The sequence below is a fragment of the Antennarius striatus genome, chromosome 23, assembly GCF_040054535.1.
Source record: "Antennarius striatus isolate MH-2024 chromosome 23, ASM4005453v1, whole genome shotgun sequence".
Classification (NCBI taxonomy): Eukaryota; Metazoa; Chordata; class Actinopteri; order Lophiiformes; family Antennariidae; genus Antennarius; species Antennarius striatus.
Window position 1 is genome coordinate 7,860,738 of NC_090798.1, and position 19,732 is coordinate 7,880,469.

At 39.7% G+C, this 19,732-nt stretch overlaps 1 protein-coding gene across 5 annotated transcripts; it reads left to right on the forward strand.

Moving 5' to 3' along the window:
- The first annotated feature begins 1,412 nt into the window (after window positions 1–1,412).
- chrnb1l (cholinergic receptor, nicotinic, beta 1 (muscle) like) lies at window positions 1,413–14,835 on the forward strand. Of its 5 annotated transcripts, XM_068307978.1 has the most exons (12): window positions 2,898–3,119; window positions 5,301–5,434; window positions 5,778–5,822; window positions 6,159–6,268; window positions 7,407–7,515; window positions 7,756–7,903; window positions 8,170–8,227; window positions 8,315–8,355; window positions 8,780–9,003; window positions 9,101–9,276; window positions 13,583–13,721; window positions 14,006–14,835. In XM_068307978.1, exons 1-12 carry the CDS (start codon window positions 3,020–3,022, stop codon window positions 14,144–14,146), a joined length of 1,425 nt encoding a protein of 474 aa, XP_068164079.1. In that variant the 5' UTR covers window positions 2,898–3,019; the 3' UTR covers window positions 14,147–14,835. The 5 variants fall into 5 exon arrangements, with proteins under 5 accessions (XP_068164080.1, XP_068164079.1, XP_068164078.1 ...); XM_068307979.1 differs by lacking the exon at window positions 2,898–3,119 and adding an exon at window positions 1,413–1,518 and having other exon boundaries at window positions 8,170–8,355; XM_068307977.1 differs by having other exon boundaries at window positions 8,170–8,355.
- The last annotated feature ends 4,897 nt before the right edge of the window (window positions 14,836–19,732 follow it).

Here is a 19,732-nt window from a genome sequence, read left to right on the forward strand (position 1 = left end):
CAATAATAATATCAAGACTTAACCAACATTTCCATCCATTCTGTAATCCTGCAATATCAATTCTTTATACACTTTTTTAAAAGGCATATAGGGTTCCTAGACTGATAACTTCTTTGTCCAAATTGTTCCAAAGTTTGACACCAGTAAAAGAAATAAAATGTTTTTAATGTAAATTTTTATTTTTTTCTGTAAGAATGCTGTTTTTCCTCTCAATTGGGAGTTGGACTCACTATTCTGGAAATGCGCTAGTGTATTCTGTGGTAAACAGTTGTCAGCCACATTATATATGAGTTGAACAGTTCTATGGCTTATGAGGTCACGTACTTAAGTAATTGGATTTAAGGATTCCCTAGGTGTGCTTCACCTTTTGATCTCTTGTGCCAAACACAAGAATTAAATTTGTTTTTCTCAACAAAAGTCATGCAAGAGACTTTTATAGTCCACTTTACATTATTTGCAACCATCTCATGTCTGGAAAAGCACTGAATGAAAAGTGTAATGTCACAGGACATCACAGCCAAAACTACATACTGCTCTTTATCTATAGATTAAGTAAAATAGGATAATTGCATTAAAAACTCAGCCAATGTTATTACATGCCTGCATACTGTAAATGCATGAAGTTAATGTAGTCATGCGTGTTTTGTGTTTAAGCCACAAAGGGAACTAACAATAGAAAATCAAATCAAAAGTAGTGTTCACAAATAAACACCTTTGCAAAAAAAAAGAAAAACTTTGGCTGTCATAATAACTGAGCTGCTTTTCATTTTTCTCGTATGTGTGAGAATGCGCTAGAGCGGGGCACATGCTGTGTAGATATTTCTGCCACTGTAGTAATCCTCTTTGTATTTTGGGAAACGGTTTTGCATGGAGGATATTCTTATGTTGGAACACATGCTGATTCCATCCACGCCGACAGCCTGTGGAATTCCCATTATATAGGGGACACCCACCTCCCAGATGACCTTTTTGTTCTCTCACTTTCAGTCTGTTGTTTTTTTTTTAAATAAAGATCTGAGGATCCATCTGTTGTCCTGCTTTGCTAACTGCTATTAATAACGCTTAATGTCACTTGACATGACACTGTTGATCAGACTGTTGGCTTCCTTGATAATACTTACTCTGAGCTCAAGTATGTTTAGAGTAAATGCAGTCATTCTCAAAACTTTATTGTGACGCCACAATATGGCATCAATATTATTGACATGGCTGCAGTGTCATTAGAATTGCATACATTTCCATCTTCTGCTCATTATCCAAGCCTTTGACCTTGCATGTAAGTCAGGCATTGAGGCATTTCTGCAGGCACGCACAGGAGCCATTTTCACTGATTTATACTGGTAGTAGTGGCATGTAGGAGGGAGAGTCAGAGACATTTTTCTTCTCTCATCTCTGATTTATGGCCTGTTTGTGTTTCTGCAGTGGAAACCCTGACCAACATGAGAGTGAGAATGATATAATATGTAACAGAAAGAAGGTAAGAGAAAGTAAAGACAGAGAGAAGGCAATAGATGAATGGTGAGTATTTTCTTGTTTTTGGTTAAAAAAACAAACAATCTTTATAACTCTTGAAGAGTGTCAGCCTCACGCAAACAACACGTAACATTGAAGAATAAAGGAGGTTCAGAGTTCATTCAAAGGTCTTCACCTCATTGATCATCCCACCTGAATTCTTCATGCCTCAGAACTTCCCTGCTCAGTTCCACAGCATTAACACCAGTCTCTATATTTCAGTTGACATTCTTATATTTACTTGCTTTAAGCACAACTCAAATTCAATGCTGTGAAAACTCTTGAGTCCTGTAAGTCTAGAATGTAAGAAAGCTACAGTACATCACTGTTTACATTTCTCTGGACTTCGGTATTCTGAATTCAGGTTCAGCAGCTTCATAATTTTTTTCTTTTTTTAGGGGGGAGGGTTCATAGTTTGGATTTGCCAGTTTTGCACATGTAATATCGCAAAATGTTTTGAGAAGATATGCAATGTCTATTTCACCTCAGTACTTTAAGCCATAACATTGTGGTAGATAAATAGTTAAAAGGTCAGAAATTTGAAGCAATCACGTCTCGGCAAAAATGTTGAGCAACACATATTGGGACCTCTATTTTGGCTTTAATTTTGAGTGAAAAAAGGTTTGCAACAGCAAATTACCACTTTCACCAGCTCTACAAAGGACTTAAAAATAGAGCATTGCTGACAAGTTCTCAGAAGTTAACAAGCCCTAAATCACAAAGGATTTTTCTGATTACTTTCTGGCGGCTGTGACTCGGGAACAGTTGTCCACTTGATGGAAGTCAAGTGGCTGTACCCCAAGTTCCTGTGAATCTACATGTTGAAGTACGCTTAACCAGGATATTGAACCTCCCCGGATTTCCCAATGGCTGCCCACTGCTCTTCGGGGTTTGGTCAAATGCATTTCTGATAGAAATTATATGTCTCACAATTAAAATTTAATAACATTTGCTGGCAAATAATATTAAGTGTTTGGTAGACACAGTGCACAGCAATGGGAGTGACAATAATCCTCCAGTTCCAAACAACCACCAACCATTCTTTACCTCAAGAGTCAGTCATCCCCCAGTCATCTCCCTGCCCCACTCGGACAACATTCCCTCCCCCCCACTCCCCCCCAAAATATCTCCTTTGTCATAACCCACAGTCCACTGCCATTCTCATACCCTGCCCCACCCCCTCCACTTCCTATTCCTCCCACCCACCGTCTCCATAGTGATAACCTCAGATTGGTGAACACCAACAGGTGCCTGTCCCACAAGCTTCTCAGTACAAACACGTTCCGTCCTTTCGTCACTCCCAGTATGCACACCCAATCAGACCGTGGTTTCACCCATGGAGCTATGACCACAAACAGATGACGGGACAGGAGAGAGTTGTTAACAGTTGCACCCACGGACAGAAGGTGTGCATGTAAATACCTGGGCTAGAAAGGTGTGTATTTCCAGACCACCCTCTCTAGAGTTCAGGCTGAGGATTTGTCTTTAATTTGGATAAAAAAATGTCATGACTGTCATAATTGGACAAATGAAGATGAGGATTAACATTCATCTCAGGGTGAACACATTCATCATCGTGTGCAGCTGCTTTTATCTCACTTTTACAGGTGAGCACATTTTATGGAATACTTGTTTCGGTTGTTCTAATGATTTCATGGTTTTTGTCCTTGCTGTAAACTTGTGTTATTACTTCAAGGCAGATTTAAATGAACAAACATAAAATATGTTCCTTAATCTGAATGATTACTCTGAATAAACAGTGCTTCATTCCACTCAAATATAGATGATTAACAGTAGATTACATGGATTCAAGTGTAGACATTTTGGTACTTCTAAGACGCCTGTCTTTATTTATTCATGATCAGATAACAACCAAGCATCACAAACCATTCTGAGCAGCCACTTCAGGTAAATTAGTATTGATTCACTTTCTCTGACATTTTATGGATGAAATGAGAAAGAGTTAAGCTGAAGGGCTTTGAATTTGACCTTCGAGCAATACTACAGAAGTAGAGACCTGTCCTGCACTAGTTGCCCTATTTTCCAACCTTAGGACAATCTTACATTAACATTTTCCCAAAGAGGGAAGCTAGAAGCTAGAGGATAGGAGACACATTTGGAAATCCAAAGGAGAGAAGTCCATGTAATGTAAAAAAATTGTTATTGCTTGTTGTCCCACTAAAAAAACAAAAACAAAACCAGCACATGAAAACCCATAAGTTATAAGTTATTCTAGAAAACATAATGAATCATATTAACACATCATTGTTGGTTAATCAATGTCTATTTTTGTCCCTAATGGAGCTGGAATGCCCAACATCCCTTTGATTCCATTCCCTCGCTGCGTATCAATTACATTAGCTCAGTCACCTTTGCTACTCACCATGCAGCACCTGCCTAGCTGACTGCTTCTTTTGAATGTCCTGTCTGTCCTTCTCTGCCATGTTGTTTAGGACACATTTGACCTGACACTCAGTCTATCTACAGCAGTGTCTGAAATGCAGTTTTCAGAATTCTACATATTTCAAAAGTAATGTCACATCTTTGGTTTGCATGTTGCTGAGAATTCTCTCTTAGATGGTCAAAAACATGTTAAATCGCTGACATTGCTGATTTCTCTTTTCCGCATGCCTGCAGATCAGAAAATATTAATATGTACTTTACATTGCAAATTAAAACGGGGTCGGAATTTATATGTACAGCATAACTTAATTTTGATCCAATAAATGTTGATTTACTCTGAGGATTTTATTCTAGATGTACATATAAATATTTATTTATTTTGACAAAAAAATTCATATTTGGGAAATTCTGCAATCTGTTATATTTTCATTCATTTTCAATGCCCTCTTACCGCTGTCAAAGATCGCGGGGTTGCTAGAGCCTATCCCAGCTGACTAGTGGCATGAGGCAGGGAACACTCAGGGCGTGATGCCATTGCACCGCGGAGCCAAATGTAGACAGACGAACACGCACATACACACTATACATACAGGCAATTTGAGACTGGCTAATTCACCTACACTGAATTACCTGAATTGTTTTTGGAGGTGGGAGGAAGCCAGAGAGAACGCAGACACGAGGAGAACAGACAAACTGCACTCAAACCAAAAATCGCCTTGCTGTGTGGCGAAAGCACCATGCTGTCCCTGTCGTTTTGTGATTTGGTGATTTTTAATTTATGAATACAACTAAAAACAAGACGGTGATGCTTTCTCACACCAAGAAATACTAGAACAAGAAAGAGAAAAATGAGCAAATAAGATGAAAATGATGAAACAATTAATGATTCTCATCAAAAATATTCATAAGATAGTGACCCAAACTGGTGAAAAACCATGTTGGCATTTATAACTCAATAAAACCAATTTAAATTCTACATGAAAATAAGAAAAAATTCCAGTGATTGCAATGTTCTGTTCTCCTGATTCAAATATTATAAATATATGCCAAAATGGCAATTTATCATTTTTTATGGGGAATATTTCATGTTTTAAAACACATGTGGTAGTTTAAAATCTTGTGTGATGAAAATCTGTGTCATGAACACACTTTCTAATGATTTTTTTTAGTTAAAATTTCACATAATAATTTTTAAAGTCCCAGGCAGGGTTATTCTCCAGTAATTATTTGATCAGAAAACTCACTTAATTGTAAATATTATATAGCATAGTACGTAGTTCTGTATTTACCTGTGGTTCTTCATTTTTCATTCATTACCATTCTACACCATCGTATTTTTCAAATAATTGTATTTTATTTCTGTTTTCATCTCTCTTTTCATGCAGGAGCCTCAGAAGCAGAGCGGAGGCTCCATCTGAAACTTTTCAAGGACTACAACATGAAAGTCAGGCCTGCCCGTTACTGGGAAGAGAGGGTGATGGTTCGAGTGGGGATGACCCTCTCTCAGCTTGTCAGCTTGGTAAATACAAATACATGCATGCAAAACAGTGATAGCATACATGCAAATACTTTATAATGAAATAATAAAGGTCTTTACATGTCAAATTGTTTTATGAACTTATTTTATGACAATACATAAGTCAGACACCCTCACACATACACACTACTGCAGGCACACACACATGCACACAAACACACACACACACACGCACACACACACTAGCTGTTCTGGGTGTTGTACAGTAATTTCCTTGGAGCATGATTGAAAGTAATAACTCTATCATAAACAACAAGTTATGCTGCATCACTAAAATCTGTCACCTTCTCCTTTACTCTATGCCTGTTTCTCTGTCTTCCTACAGAACGAGAAGAATGAGGAAATGACAACCAATGTTTTCATGAATCTGGTATGAGCGCTGAAACATTCATCTTCATTGCTGAACATTGCCTTGTTTCTCTGAGTTCTAGTGCCCTTCCCTTCGCTGCTCTGTCGATTCATTGCCGTGGCCCTCAAATTGACTTGTCACTTTTCATAACCAAAAATGATTTCTTGTTACATCTCTCTCTTTCTCCAACTCCTCATTTTTTGTCCCTCACCCTGTTGAATTAGAATTTATGACTGCCCATAATGGATTATGACAGTGTATGAAGGTGCTTTTTCAAAAGGACTTATCAACGACTTGATAAACAAAGATATAAATGACAGATATCAACTTATAATAACCACCATCCTCTCTTCCTAGGCATGGACAGATTACAGGTTGTCATGGAACCCAGAAGAATATGACAACATTATGGTTTTGAGGATTCCTCCCAACAAGGTTTGGCGTCCTGATATCTACCTCATCAACAAGTAAGAGTCTCATCATTTCATGATTACTCCTTAACTACGACAAAACTAGGAGGATGACAGGACTGCAATTGAAAAAATAGCTAATGAATTCCAAAACAACTAAAAGGAAATTACTTAAAATGTATATACAGATCTTTGCATGTTAGCTAAAACCTTGAAATTAAGTATCTGATACGAGTCTTCTTCTTTTTTTTTTTTTTAAATTATCATGATGGTTTTTTTGACCAAATGTCTACAAAAATCGAGTATGGTGAATTTTTTATGTGCAAATAAAAAAATGCATTAATATAGAAGCATGAAATATATATATTTCAACCAGGACAGAGATATAAATGATGTGAAGGTAATTGTTTATTGATGTAGATCAGTGGTCCCCAACCCCCGGGCCGCGGACCGCTACTGGTCCGTGGGTCATTTGGTATCGAGCCGCGCAGAATTAAAAAATGATTTTCATTACTTCCGTTTTATTTATTTCGGAGACGAAAAGATGTTTTATTTTGAAAAGTCACGTCTGTCACGCTTGACCGGTCTCGGTCACGTGACAGGTTACCCCTAAATTAAGCGCCCACCACCGGTCCAGTGTACTGGATTAAAATCAAGGCAGATTATCCTGAGATCGCCCAAAAAGTATCGCAAACCCTATTTCCATTTCCAAACTCCTGTCTTTGCGAAGCGGCATTTGTTTGTTTGTTTATTGTCTGTTGATGTCTGCATTTCACATAAAACCACTGCGGATGATTTATTATTAGACTACAGCTGTCCTGGGGTCATTAACGATTATAGAGCAAATGAAGGCCGGTCCGAGAAATATTGTCTTAGATGAAACCGGTCCGTCGTGCAAAAAGATTGGGGACCACTGATGTAGATGATATGTGCTACTCATTGTTTGGTGTTCAGGGATACTGTGATTGAAGTGCAACTGCCCTGAAAAGTAGAAAGATAAATCCTCCCAATGGTGGTGGCGGCTGATGACTCTGTTCAGATTAATGAGGTTCAAGTTGAACAAATGATGATGTTAGTGTATCTGGGACACTTAGAGTAGCATTTAACAGTTATACAGTTCAGTGTGTAGATGTAAAAGATCCCTCAAATCCTCAAAAAGTAGAGTTGAACATATGTTTCTATCTTTCTACTACAGTAATGATGGTCAGTTTGATGTGGCTCTCTATGTCAACGTCTTGGTGTACAATGATGGGACTGTCAACTGGTTTCCCCCAGCAATCTACCGTAGCTCCTGCTCTATAGAGGTACAGAGTCCATAGTATCAGAACTCGGACAACCAACGATGTAAAACCCTCAGTTATTGCATTATATCTTTGTGACAGTTCATGATATTGTGTTTGTCTCCTTCCATTTTATTCTGCTTTATTTTTTTAGAAATACCAATCATAGTTTTTGTCAACATCACCATTTTCATGAAACATAATTGTGAATCATGTATATATGTACAGTATACATCCTTTCTATTTCTAAAATGAAATCTACAGGTGTCTTACTTCCCTTTCGACTGGCAGAACTGCAGCATGGTTTTCCGCTCATACACCTATGATGCCTCCGAGGTGGATCTGCAGTACTTTCTGGATGATAGTGACCACGAAATCCATGAGATTGTTATAGATGAGAACGCATTTACTGGTTGGTGGCAATACTGACACCCATCCAAAACCTATAGTTTTATGTATAGATTGCTTTTCTAATATAATAGTAACACGCTTTTATGTTGATTGTTTTTCTTAATTCTCTTTCACCATATTATTTTATTAGTGTATATCCTTGTCACACATTATTCGCACAAAATGTAATATAAAAATTAACACTGCATTTTAACGGTGGATTGTCTACACATTACAAGAAATAGCTTAGCTTTTCAGATCTTGATCATCTTGTCTCTTTTTCAACAGAAAATGGCGAATGGGCCATCTGTCATAAACCATCCAGAAAGAACATCAAGGATGACTTGTACGAGGACATCACTTTTTACCTTATCATTCAGAGGAAGCCTCTTTTCTACATTATTAACATCATCGTTCCCTGCATTCTCACCAGTGTGCTAGCTATATTTGTCTTCTACCTGCCTCCTGGAGCAGGTCAGTGAACCTGACATATTTTGTAATACAGGTGGTCCTAAATATACGAACATAGTTGGTTCCAAGAGGTTGTTCATAAATTGAATTGTTTGTAGGTCTTTATTTTTTTTAAATTTCAATGTATAATCACCATTTGAGGTCATTTAAATGGCATTGCTACTCTAAACATGAAAGTACTGTTCTTTAAGACTCACCAGAAACAATATTAGGACATAAAAACACAATAAAATAAAATCACCATGTCAACACATGAGTAAATTGCAGCTTCAACTGTGTCTGTCAAACAATTATAAAACCCAGCTCATAAAGTGCACCCACAACAAGAAGACAGTTTACACCATGCATTTAACTTTTCTTCTTGTCATCATGGAGCAGAAGCAAGGCTGCCATAATAACTTCTCCAAACTGTCCTTGTCATTTGCAGGAGAGAAGATGACTCTCTCCATTTCCGTCCTCATCGCTCTGACTGTCTTCATGCTTCTGCTGGCTGACAGGGTACCTGAGACATCCCTCGGCATTCCAATTATTGTCAACTATGTCATGTTCACCATGATCCTGGTCACGTTTTCTGTCATTCTGAGTGTAGTTGTCCTCAACCTACACCACCGAACACCCAGTACACACATCATGCCACACTGGGTTCGAAATGTGAGGCAAAATAAAATTCAATACGTCCAGCATACCTTATATGTACTTTAATATCTTGACCCATGATTTATGTGATTTCTGCACAACAAAATTGCAGGTATTCATTAACTTTCTGCCAAAATACATCGGCATGGCAAGGCCTAACCCAGAAGAGTGTGAAATGAAGGAAGAGATAAATGATATACCCCTCAGAAGTTTCAATGGCAGGCCACCAGGAGGAGAGTACTTCTTTCGCAAGATCAACCCTGATCTCGTGTTACCATGGAGAGGAAGGTAAGGTGTCAGATAGGTGGAACATACCCTTGAAATGACTCCATGAGTCATAGTCATTATGTAAAAGAATGTATGTGACCGAAAGCACTGAGTGTCCAAACAGATGAACCACTCTTTTGCTTTTTGATTCATCCGTCAATCCAGTGACTTCTACATTCCATTGTGTTTACAGTCAAGCCAGACACAACCTTAAAAAAACTTAAATTCTTAGTTTCTGGTTCTTTTTACAATATAAATATTGTTGTCTCATAACAGTGGTATGAAAGGAACACACATTCAAATATACTTTATTGATCCTGAAGAAAACTGGTTATCCAGCAGCACAATTGTACAGTTGTAGAATGTAGGCACAAAGAAGGACAAAAGACTCAGCTGACCATATGATGAGAGAATGAACTGCATATTAATGTGTGGGGGTTCTAAACCTTTTAAAATTAATAAAGATTTAGAATGTCCCTCTAACTATCCTGGGTTCTCACTGCTGGCTAATCAGCCAGTAGATCTCAGACTTGCCACCCAGCCGTAGCATCATAAACGGCTCCAGAGTCCCCCAAACCAAGCCTGGTGCTAGGCATCTGTCATCCCGTTCCAATGGCATCATATTCAGCCCCAGCTAAGCCCCACACCACCGTCTACCCTCCGCAGTCGCCAACCATTAAGCCTCTGTTTAGGTTGGGAATTAAGGGGTAATCCCATAGAAAGGCAGTGAAGGGAGGGCGAAGAATAGACATTGATAGAAGGGGAGGTCAGTGCTGAGTGATCAGAGCCGAGCAGGGTTTTATCCATTTTGATGTGAATGAGATGGCCACATATCAGGCACCACCATCCAGTTTACGTCACTGCATGCCTTTTCATTCGCTCATCTCTTTTTTTGGATACAGTAATTAAAAGCCAGGTGCTGTCCTCACAACACAGTAATGTGCATATTGATGATGTACGCTGCATGGGCATCTCTGTGGAATGTATTTAACTGGTATCACAACATTTGTTACTGCAGTACTTCACCCATATCGTGACACTTAATTGTAATTTTACAGTACAGGTAATTATGAAAAGTAGCAGCTTCATCTTTGATTTTTTTTTTAAGCCTTTTTTAAGAGGTAAGAGATAAGATAAGATAAGATAAGATAAGATAAGATAAGATAAGATAAGATAAGATAAGATAAGATAAGATAAGATAAGATAAGATAATTATTGTCCCACAGTGGGGAAATGTGTGCAATTGTGACAGCGGGGGGTCATACATACATACTTAAATAATACATACAGTACATATTAACATATGTAGCATATGAAATATACATATTCACATATGATAAACATTCTGTGTTCTGTGTATTCTGTGTTTTGGGATTGTAATTACATATATGATGAATACCTGCATGCAAAACTGTTTTTCAACCTAGACTATTTGTCCTGTAATTCATGGTAATTAAAAAATATTCATGTAATTGTGACACCAAGTTGGTAAAATAGTAAATTACCTGTAGTTATAGTTTAACTGAACACGTAAAACGATTTGCAAAACCAACTAGGAGTTACCCATTCACACACAGAGCTTATGGTACTAAGCCTCAGGAGCAGGAAAGAGCATTATTATGCCACCGATAATAATAATAATAATAATAATAATAATAATAATAATAATAATAATAATAATAATAATAATAATAATAATAATAATAATAATAATAGTTATTAAAGGACAATAAAGTTATGCTTTAATAAAAATGAGGGTATGCATTATCCCAACATTTATCACTTGATTTTAGAAAAGGAAAATGAGTTCTCGGTGGAGGTTAGTTTATATGATTGCAACTCTCATCTCTGACAAAAGGCTGAGCAGGCTGTTGTGTGGTTCTTACATTTTTGTTGCAACACTTTCTTCACACTTTCTAATGATGCTCTGTTGCTCACAATTAAGTTACTAGTACATTACCCCAAATAATGACTGTTCTCCTTGTCCTCACATACAAATCTATGTATATAAATGTTCTCTGTGTATGTGTGTGTGTGTGTGTGTGTGTGTGGGTGTGTGTGTGCGTGCGTGCGTGCGTGCGTGTGTACATTGGGAGTAATTGCATATAGGATTCAGTGCTCGGTGTGTGTCGGTGGATATGGGTGTGGGAAGAGCCCCGTGTATCAGGAGTAATGAGCACAAGCTGTGAAATGTGAATGGCATCTAACACGGAGAGCACCAAATAGCTCTGCCCTGAGCTGTGACACACACTCACACACGCCTCCTACAAGACCTCGTTTTTATTGTCCAGCAGTCATCTGTTGTCACTTTGTCTGTCTTTCACTTATAGGGGTTGTGCACATTATTAGCATCATACACACTGTACACGCTGTACACACTGTATACACGGCCAGGATGAGCTGCGGGCATTTACCGAAGTGCCAGCCTGACAGGTGCACTGCGGTGTCACCAGACACATTCAACAGGGGACACTTATCAGAGTCTCCTTTCTACCCTTCAGTCTTTCAGCGATTGTGTGAAAACAGAAATGAAGAACAAACTAAAGCTAGTGACAATAACTGCTGGCTTTTACTGGAATATAAAATTAACCATTCACCCATCCATCACATTGTGACTTCCATCCATCCATCCCTCTATCCATTTTCTTGTAGATGAGATGATCATAATTGTCTCATTTCTAGCTGCTTATCTGCCTTGTTAATCACAGGTCTGCTGGAGCCTATCCCAGCTGGCTAAGATTGAAAGGTGGGATACACCTCGGATGAGATGCCATATCATCACGGGGCAACACTGACGACAAACAGACACACACACTCACATCTAAAAACAATTTGGTGCAACCAATTAACCTAAGCAGCATGTTTGGGAGGAAGCTGGAGAACCTGCAGTGAACCCACAGGGAGAACATACAAACTCCATACAAAAAGGAAACAAACCCAGAACCTGCTTACAGTAAGGCAACAGTGCTACCCTCTGTGCCAACATGCCACCCTTTTGGTAACATCGGTAGGGACAGAATAATTATTTTTCAGTCCACTGCAATAATTGTGGAATTTCAAAGCATGTTCTCCCTAGAATTTAACTTCTACGCTAATACATTTTTTTATACAAAAAAAAAAATTAAAAATTAATATGATGACAGATCATTTATATATTTTTTTGTCTAAAGTCCTTAATTCAGAAAACTACATACAGAAATCTTGGATGTCCACAAAATTGAAATGAAAAATGTCTCTTAGAGAGCTTGAACAAAGGTGAAGGGTGAATGGGATGATGGGAACCTCGAGGAATACAGCCTCTTGGTAACAGGCTATGAGATCTGACTTGCTGTAGGATTACAGTACAGACTTCCTTAATTGTAACTGATTTGTTACAAATTTCCTCATATGTAATATTAATCGTTTACCTATGGCTGAGTAGTTACTTGCATTAAAGTAGCACAAGAACCATGTCTGGAAGACTATCTCAGCACATGCGTTTTGGTTCATGGAACAGCTGTGTAAGCGGAAGAATGAGAGGGTCGGAGGTCACGTTGTCACATTTGTGTTAACCCGGTGTTGTGTCAATGTCACCTCTGTGTGAGGAGTGTGTTGCTGCTGTCGCTCAGTGTTCAGAGAAGCTGCAGTGGTTCGAGGGAACACAAGGACAGTGCATGAAGAAACAACACTGACATTTATGACCGTCCTGTGGAGGACAGCTAATGTCAGTGCTGGTTAGTCACTGTGGTGTTCAAGTGACTCAGGACATACACAACATAAGTCTAGACATAGACAGCATTTGACCGGTGCTGCTGCATGTTTGAACTTGTAGACGACACACATCAGATGTGGCATGCTTCTCAATTGTCAGTAAGAAAGTTCAGTTCTGTTTGTTGTTGTTTTCTTTGCTGTCTCCTACTATTAGAATTTGGATAAAGAGGCAAACTATAAATCGTACATGTGAATCATGAAATGATAAGAATGAAGATGAAGCAATTCATATTATTATTTTATATAAAATGTGAATCTTCATGCAGTTTATCGATACAATTTTCAAATTACGCAGATCTGCCTGTAAGTACTTTTTTGCTAAGAGGACACTATTAGAACTACTACTTTAAACCCGCTCTTCCTACAAAGTGTATTTGTGTATAACTTATGTTTTAATTTGGTGCTATATCAATAAACATCAAAGTAACTTGAAAATACTAAATATCACTACTATCACCATTTGGATTTTGAGACTTTATGTGAGGTAAAAGTCTAATAGACTTGATTTAAGTTGTTTGTTCCTGCCAGTATTTCGGTTCATGTTGCTTTAACTTTTGTCGGCCCTTTTGTGTTCAAGGTGTGAGAGCGTCGTGCAGCTCCAGAAGCTCCCAGACACTGACAGCTACTGTCTAATCCTCCCTCCCAACCTGAAGTCGGCCATTTCTGCCGTGACATACATGGCCGAGCAGCTGAAGAAGCAGGACGTGGACGACACAGTGAGAAAGATACACAACACAACACAGCTGTCTGACACACGGTGTCACACAGCTTGTTATTCATTGTCTTCAGAGCACAGAGCTTGCCAAACACGTCCCAATAATGTTTGTGTCATTGCATAGATATTGCATCAGTACACTGCTGGGTCTGTGATTTATTTGAGTACAGTACGTGTGTGTGTGTGTGTGTGTGTGTGTGTGTGTGTGTGTGTGTGTGTGTGTGTGTGTGTGTGTGTGTGTGTGTGTGTGTGTGTGTGTGTTTCATGTGTGTGTTTTCCCTGCAGATGACAGGAGACTGGCAGTTCATCGCTCTGGTGGTGGACCGTCTCTTCCTGTGGTTGTTTGTCATCATCACCACCCTGGGCACCCTGGCGATGTTCTTGGATGCCAGTTTAAACTACACACCCGAGAACCCATTCCCATAAAAGACACAAAATGCACAAATGGACAGAATTTGATGCAGTTTTGTTGTCTCTCTTTTCTGGTGATCATCACACTGGACTCTCCATGATTATCTTTATATGTATTTAATAGTTCTTTTGTCAGCCTTGTGAAATATATTTTAATATCAGATATATACAGAGCAGAACAATGTACATGTATGTACACACACCTGACAGACAACCTGCCTAACGACAGAATGCACACACCTATCTAATATAATTGTTTATGTTGTAACGTGGTCTGCTTTTTCCAAAATCACATGTTTAAAACATTTTATTCTCCAGTATTTGAATCTATATGTTTGACATAAATGTTTTCTCAAAAAGTGGCTGACCCATCTTCTTTCCATATGAACATGCTGAAGTCTGTCAGTAGTCGTACTGTCTGATTCCAGCCGCTAGAGGGCAGTAATGTGATGTTAATTTTACACATGAGAGAGGTTCAAAGGAATTGGCTGAAGATTCTTTTTTTTTTTTTTTTTTTGAGAGTTCTTCAAGATGAAAGGTTTTTTTTTTCTTTCTTTTCATATTTCTCTGGTTGCTTCTGAGCTAATTAAATGTCACCTGGATCATTGGGTGTTTCTGGTCTTTCAACATTATGCATCCACGCCAAGGACACCCAGCTGTGGGTGATCAGCAGCACTTTTTTTATCCACACAGATCTCTCAAGATCCACAGACACTTTGAAGCTTTATATAAATGAGTATAAATTGAATATGAATTTTTGAAGTTTGAGCAATAATTTCAATATATATTGTTGAATTTACTTCGGGTTTTACTGATATTCCACAAGCAATTATATTTCTAACAAACAAAGCAATCCTCAGTCAATTTTTGTTTTAACTATGAGCACTTTAAAAAAACTCAAAATAAAGTATGTTTAGATTCTGCCATTGGATTTCAATTAGTGACATGAATACACCTCCACAAAATATGAGCAACAATATTGTTTGTCTTTGTTGTCATATTGTCAAAACTCATTGTTTACTTTTTCAATCCACACGTTGGTTTCATTGATATAAAACCAAATAAAGAAAGAGAAAAGTGTTGATTTTTGCCATCAGTGGAAAAAAATGATAATACAGCAGTGTTGGTCTGTGAAGTCTATGTCAGAAAATGGTATAACTTTAAGTTTGAGTGTCTGGAGTGTCTGCCACATCATCACCATCGTCATCATTTAACTAATTATTTTTCCCAATTTCTCACTTTTGTGTTTATGTAAAAGTTTAAGAACCACATCGATAAGGCATCCAACAAATATTCTACAAATTCAATCCAGAATCTCATCAGTGCAGTTAACCAAAGTCTAGCAATAATTATAGATTTATTTTAATGTCAGTTGAAGTGTTCAATACTTTCCACAGTGAAGCCATTTTCCTGCTCACTGACGTGCAGCGTACAGTCAGAAACTCTGTGCTCACTGTGTCCAAAGTGTCCAAATACAGTATATTTCCACCCTGAGAGACTTGCCAAGTCCTGAGAAGAAAAAAGACTCGCTGCCTCTGAGGGAAGACAAGGAAACAATATATATTTGTCCTGTCCTGTTGCTGCCGCACAAAGGCTGAGTGTAGTTGCATAAGAGGAGTGAAGGTGATAAAGACAGAGGACGTGTAGAGAAGGGCGCCATCCCCCTCATTTGTGCACTCTGAGCTTTTCAGGGAAAAGCCGTGGGCCCAGCGTGTTTTATTGCTAATGCCTCAGTGACTTCCAAGGGCACTTAAAAGACTTCAGTCATGGGATTTGCACTCCACTTGCTCACTTCAGTAACAGCAGAGGCCCCTGAAATGGGAGGGAGAGTCCACAAGGGAATGTTGTTGGTGCCCTTCTTTTGGCTGATTTAGCTGTTTTCCTTTTCTGCTTCTATTGAGCGTTGAGCAACGGCTAAACCAGCGAGACAAATGTGTGTTTACGCTTGGAAAAGAAAGTGGTAAAGGGGAAATGAGAAGAAAGGGCAGAGAGGGGAAAGAGCAATGTTCTTTTTTGTCTTCCTTGCCATCCAGGCACTGGGTGGAGAAGCAGCCAAGAGGACATCAGATAAATCTGGTTGCCAGTGGAAACAGCACTGGTGGACTTAAGACTGGCCCCTCATCTTACTCATCTTCCTCTGGATTCCTTTCTTTCGCAGCATATACTTTTTTAAATCACATTCACTTTATCTTTTCTTCTCATATGGATGTTAACAATTCCCCCCTTCCCCCCTAAAAAAAAAAAATCCCTTACTCCTCTCTTCCTCGTCAACTCCTGTAAAAACGTGAGACAGCTTCCCTGAGCTATGGGGTCACTCCTCCCCAGCAACAATAAGGCATCTGTTGGCCTCAAAGCTCAGACTTGAAGGCTGGATACAGGGCAGGGATGAAGAGTTATGGTGAGAGAAGATGTGGGTGAAGGTGGGTAGGAAAGGCCAGGAATGTGTGAAAATGAATGAATCCTTCAAAGAGAAAGACCGTTACAGGAGGATCAGATGAACTCTAACAATGTAACAATCTAAGTCTCATTACATTTTAAGGTGGTAATCCAGCCAGAAGTAGTTGAACACATTCCCCTTAACTCAGCAGAGGGGATGACTTCCTCCAGGCGATCAGATATTACCTTGTCTTCCACTTCTGTTGGACTCCTGAATATGAAGTCCTTAATGTTTGCTGCCATCATCCTTGGCTGAATGTATTCTGACAATAATAAATCATTCATCAAAGGCCGTCACGCCACTTGCCTGACATTACGTCATATAATCACTTTTTAAGACAAAGGCATTTCGATGATATTTAAAGTCTGAGTGCTATATATTAATTAATTGATTTATTTATTACATCTATTGGAAGAAAGAGAAGAGGAACGTTGAATCCTGGAACTGTGATAGGAAAAGGTAGATAGTTGGTTGACATGATGCAGAGGAGGAAGGTAGACATACTGTGTGTCCAGGAGACCAGGTGGAAAGGTAGCAAGGCTAGAAGTTCAGGAGCAGGGTTCAAGTTGCTCTATCATGGCGTAGATGGGAAGAGAAATGGAGTAGGAGTTATCTTGGAGGAGGAGTTTGTTAGGAATGTCCTGGAGGAGAGGAGGCATTCTGGTTGGACTTTGATGAAGTGATGCAGAGCATGCCTAGAAGTGAGAGAGTTGTCATTGGTGCAGACTTCAATGGACATGTTGGTGCAGGTAACAGAGGTGATGAGGAAGTGATGGGCAGGTTTGGTATCCAGGAGAGGAATGCAGAAGGACAGATGGTAGTTGACTTTGCAAAAAGGATGGAAATGGCTGTAGTGAATACTTTCTTCCAGAAGAGGCAGGAACATAGGGTGACCTATACGAGTGGTGGCAGGAGCACACAGGTAGACTACATCTTGTGTAGACAGTGTAATCTGAAGGAGATCAGTGACTGAAAAGTAGTGGTAGGTGAGAGTGTAGCCAAACAGCATAGGATGGTGGTGTGTAGGATGACTCTGGTGGTGAGGAAGATGCAGAGGGCAAAGGCAAAGCAGAAGACAAAATGGTGGAAGCTGAAAAAGGAAGAGTGCTGCATGACTTTTATGAAAGAGTTAAGACAGGCTCTGGGTGGCAAGGACGTGCTTCCAGATGACTGGACAACTACAGCTAATGTGATCAGGGAGACAGGTAAGAGAGTACTTGGTGTGTCATCTGGAAGGAAAGTAGATAAGGAGACTTGGTGGTGGAATGAGGAGGTACAGGATACAGAGAAAGAGGTTAGCTAAGAAGAAGTGGGACACTGAGAGGACTGACGAGAGTAGACAGGAGTACAGGGTGATGAAGCGTAAGGTGAAGGTAGAGGTAGCAAAGGCCAAACAAGGGGCTTATGATGACTTGTATGCTAGGTTGGACAGTAAGGAGGGAGAGACTGATCTACACAGGTTGGCAAGACAGAGAGATAGAGATGGGAAGGACGTGCAGCAGGTTAGGGTGATTAAGGATAGGGATGGAAGTCTATTGACAGGTGCCAGTAGCGTGATGGGAAGATGGAAAGAGTACTTTGAAGAGTTGATGAACGTGGAAAATGAGAGAGAACAAAGATTTGAAGAGGTGACTGTTGTGGACCAGGATGTAGCAAAGATTAGTCAGGATGAAGTGAGGAGGGTATTGAAGAGGATGAAGAGTGGAAAGGCAGTCGGGCCTGATGATATACCTGTAGAGGTTTGGAAGTGTCTAGGAGAAGTGGCAGTAGAGTTTCTGACTGGGTTGTTCAACAGGATCTTAGATAGTGAGAAGATGCCTGAGGAATGGAGGAGAAGTGTGCTGGTGCCCATTTTTAAGAACAAGAGAGATGTGCAGAGTTGTGGCAACTACAGAGGAATAAAGCGGATGAGCCATACAATGAAGTTATGGGAAAGAGTAGTGGAAGCCAGACTAAGTGCAGAAGTGAACATTTATGAGCAGCAGTATGGTTTCATGCCAAAAAAGAGTACTACAGATGCAGTATTTGCTTTGAGGGTGTTGATAGAGAAGTACAGAGAAGGCCAGAGGGAACTGCATTGTGTTTTTGTAGATCTGGAGAAAGCTTATGACAGGGTGCCCAGAGAGGAACTGTGGTATTGTGTGAGGAAGTCTGGAGTGGCAGAGAAGTATGTTAGAGCGGTGCAGGACATGTATGAGGACTGTAAGACAGTGATGAGGTGTGCTGTAGGTGTGACAGAGGAGTTCAAGGTGGAGGTGGGACTGCATCAGGGATCAGCTCTGAGCCCCTTCTTGTTCGCTATGGTGATGGACAGGCTGACAGATGCGGTTAGACAGGAATCTCCATGGACTATGATGTTTGCAGATGACATTGTGATCTGCAGTGAAAGCAGAGAACAGGTGGAGGAGAAGCTAGAGAGGTGGAGGTTTGTCCTGGAAAGGAGAGGAATGAAGGTTAGCCGCAGTAAGACAGAGTACATGTGTGTGAATGAGAGGGACCCAAGTGGAAGAGTGAGGTTACAGGGAGAAGAGATCAAGAAGGTGGAGGATTTTAAGTACTTAGGGTCAACAGTCCAGAGCAATGGAGAGTCTGGAAAAGAGGCAGGATGGAACGGGCGGAAGAAAGTGTCAAGTGTGATGTGTGATATAAGAGTTTTGGCTAAAATAAAAGGAAAGGTGTACAAAACTGTGGTGAAACCAGCGATGTTGTTTGGTCTAGAGACAGTGTCACTGAAGAAAAGACAGGAGACAGAGCTGGAGGTAAGAGATGAAGATGCTGAGGTTCTCTTTGGGAGTGAACAGTAAGGATAGGATCAGGAATGAGTACATCACAGCACATGTTAGAGGTTTTGGAGATAAAGTCAGAGAGTCCAGACTGGAGAGGACAGATAGTGAATATATTGGTAGAAGGATGCTGAGTTTTGAACTGCCAGGCAGGAGGCCTAGAGGAAGACCAAAGAGGAGGTTTATGGATGTAATGAGGGAAGACATGAAGGTAGTTGGTGTGAGAGAAGAGGATGCAAAGGACAGGGCTAGATGGAGGCCATTGATTCGCTGTGGCGACCCCTGAAGGGAAAAGCTCCAAGGAAAAGAAGAAGATTTATTACATCTATTAAATTTGTTAGTAGGATCACGAAACACACATTTTTTTTCTTGTTTTTTTTT

Bases quoted from the DNA above. Each gene is read 5' to 3' on its own strand.
- chrnb1l (XM_068307977.1), top strand. From the start codon at position 3,020: ATGACTGTCATAATTGGACAAATGAAGATGAGGATTAACATTCATCTC. The intron at 6,269-7,406 runs GTAAGAGTCTCA...TTTCTACTACAG, and splicing joins GATATCTACCTCATCAACAA to TAATGATGGTCAGTTTGATG. The intron at 7,904-8,169 runs GTTGGTGGCAAT...CTTTTTCAACAG, and splicing joins AGATGAGAACGCATTTACTG to AAAATGGCGAATGGGCCATC.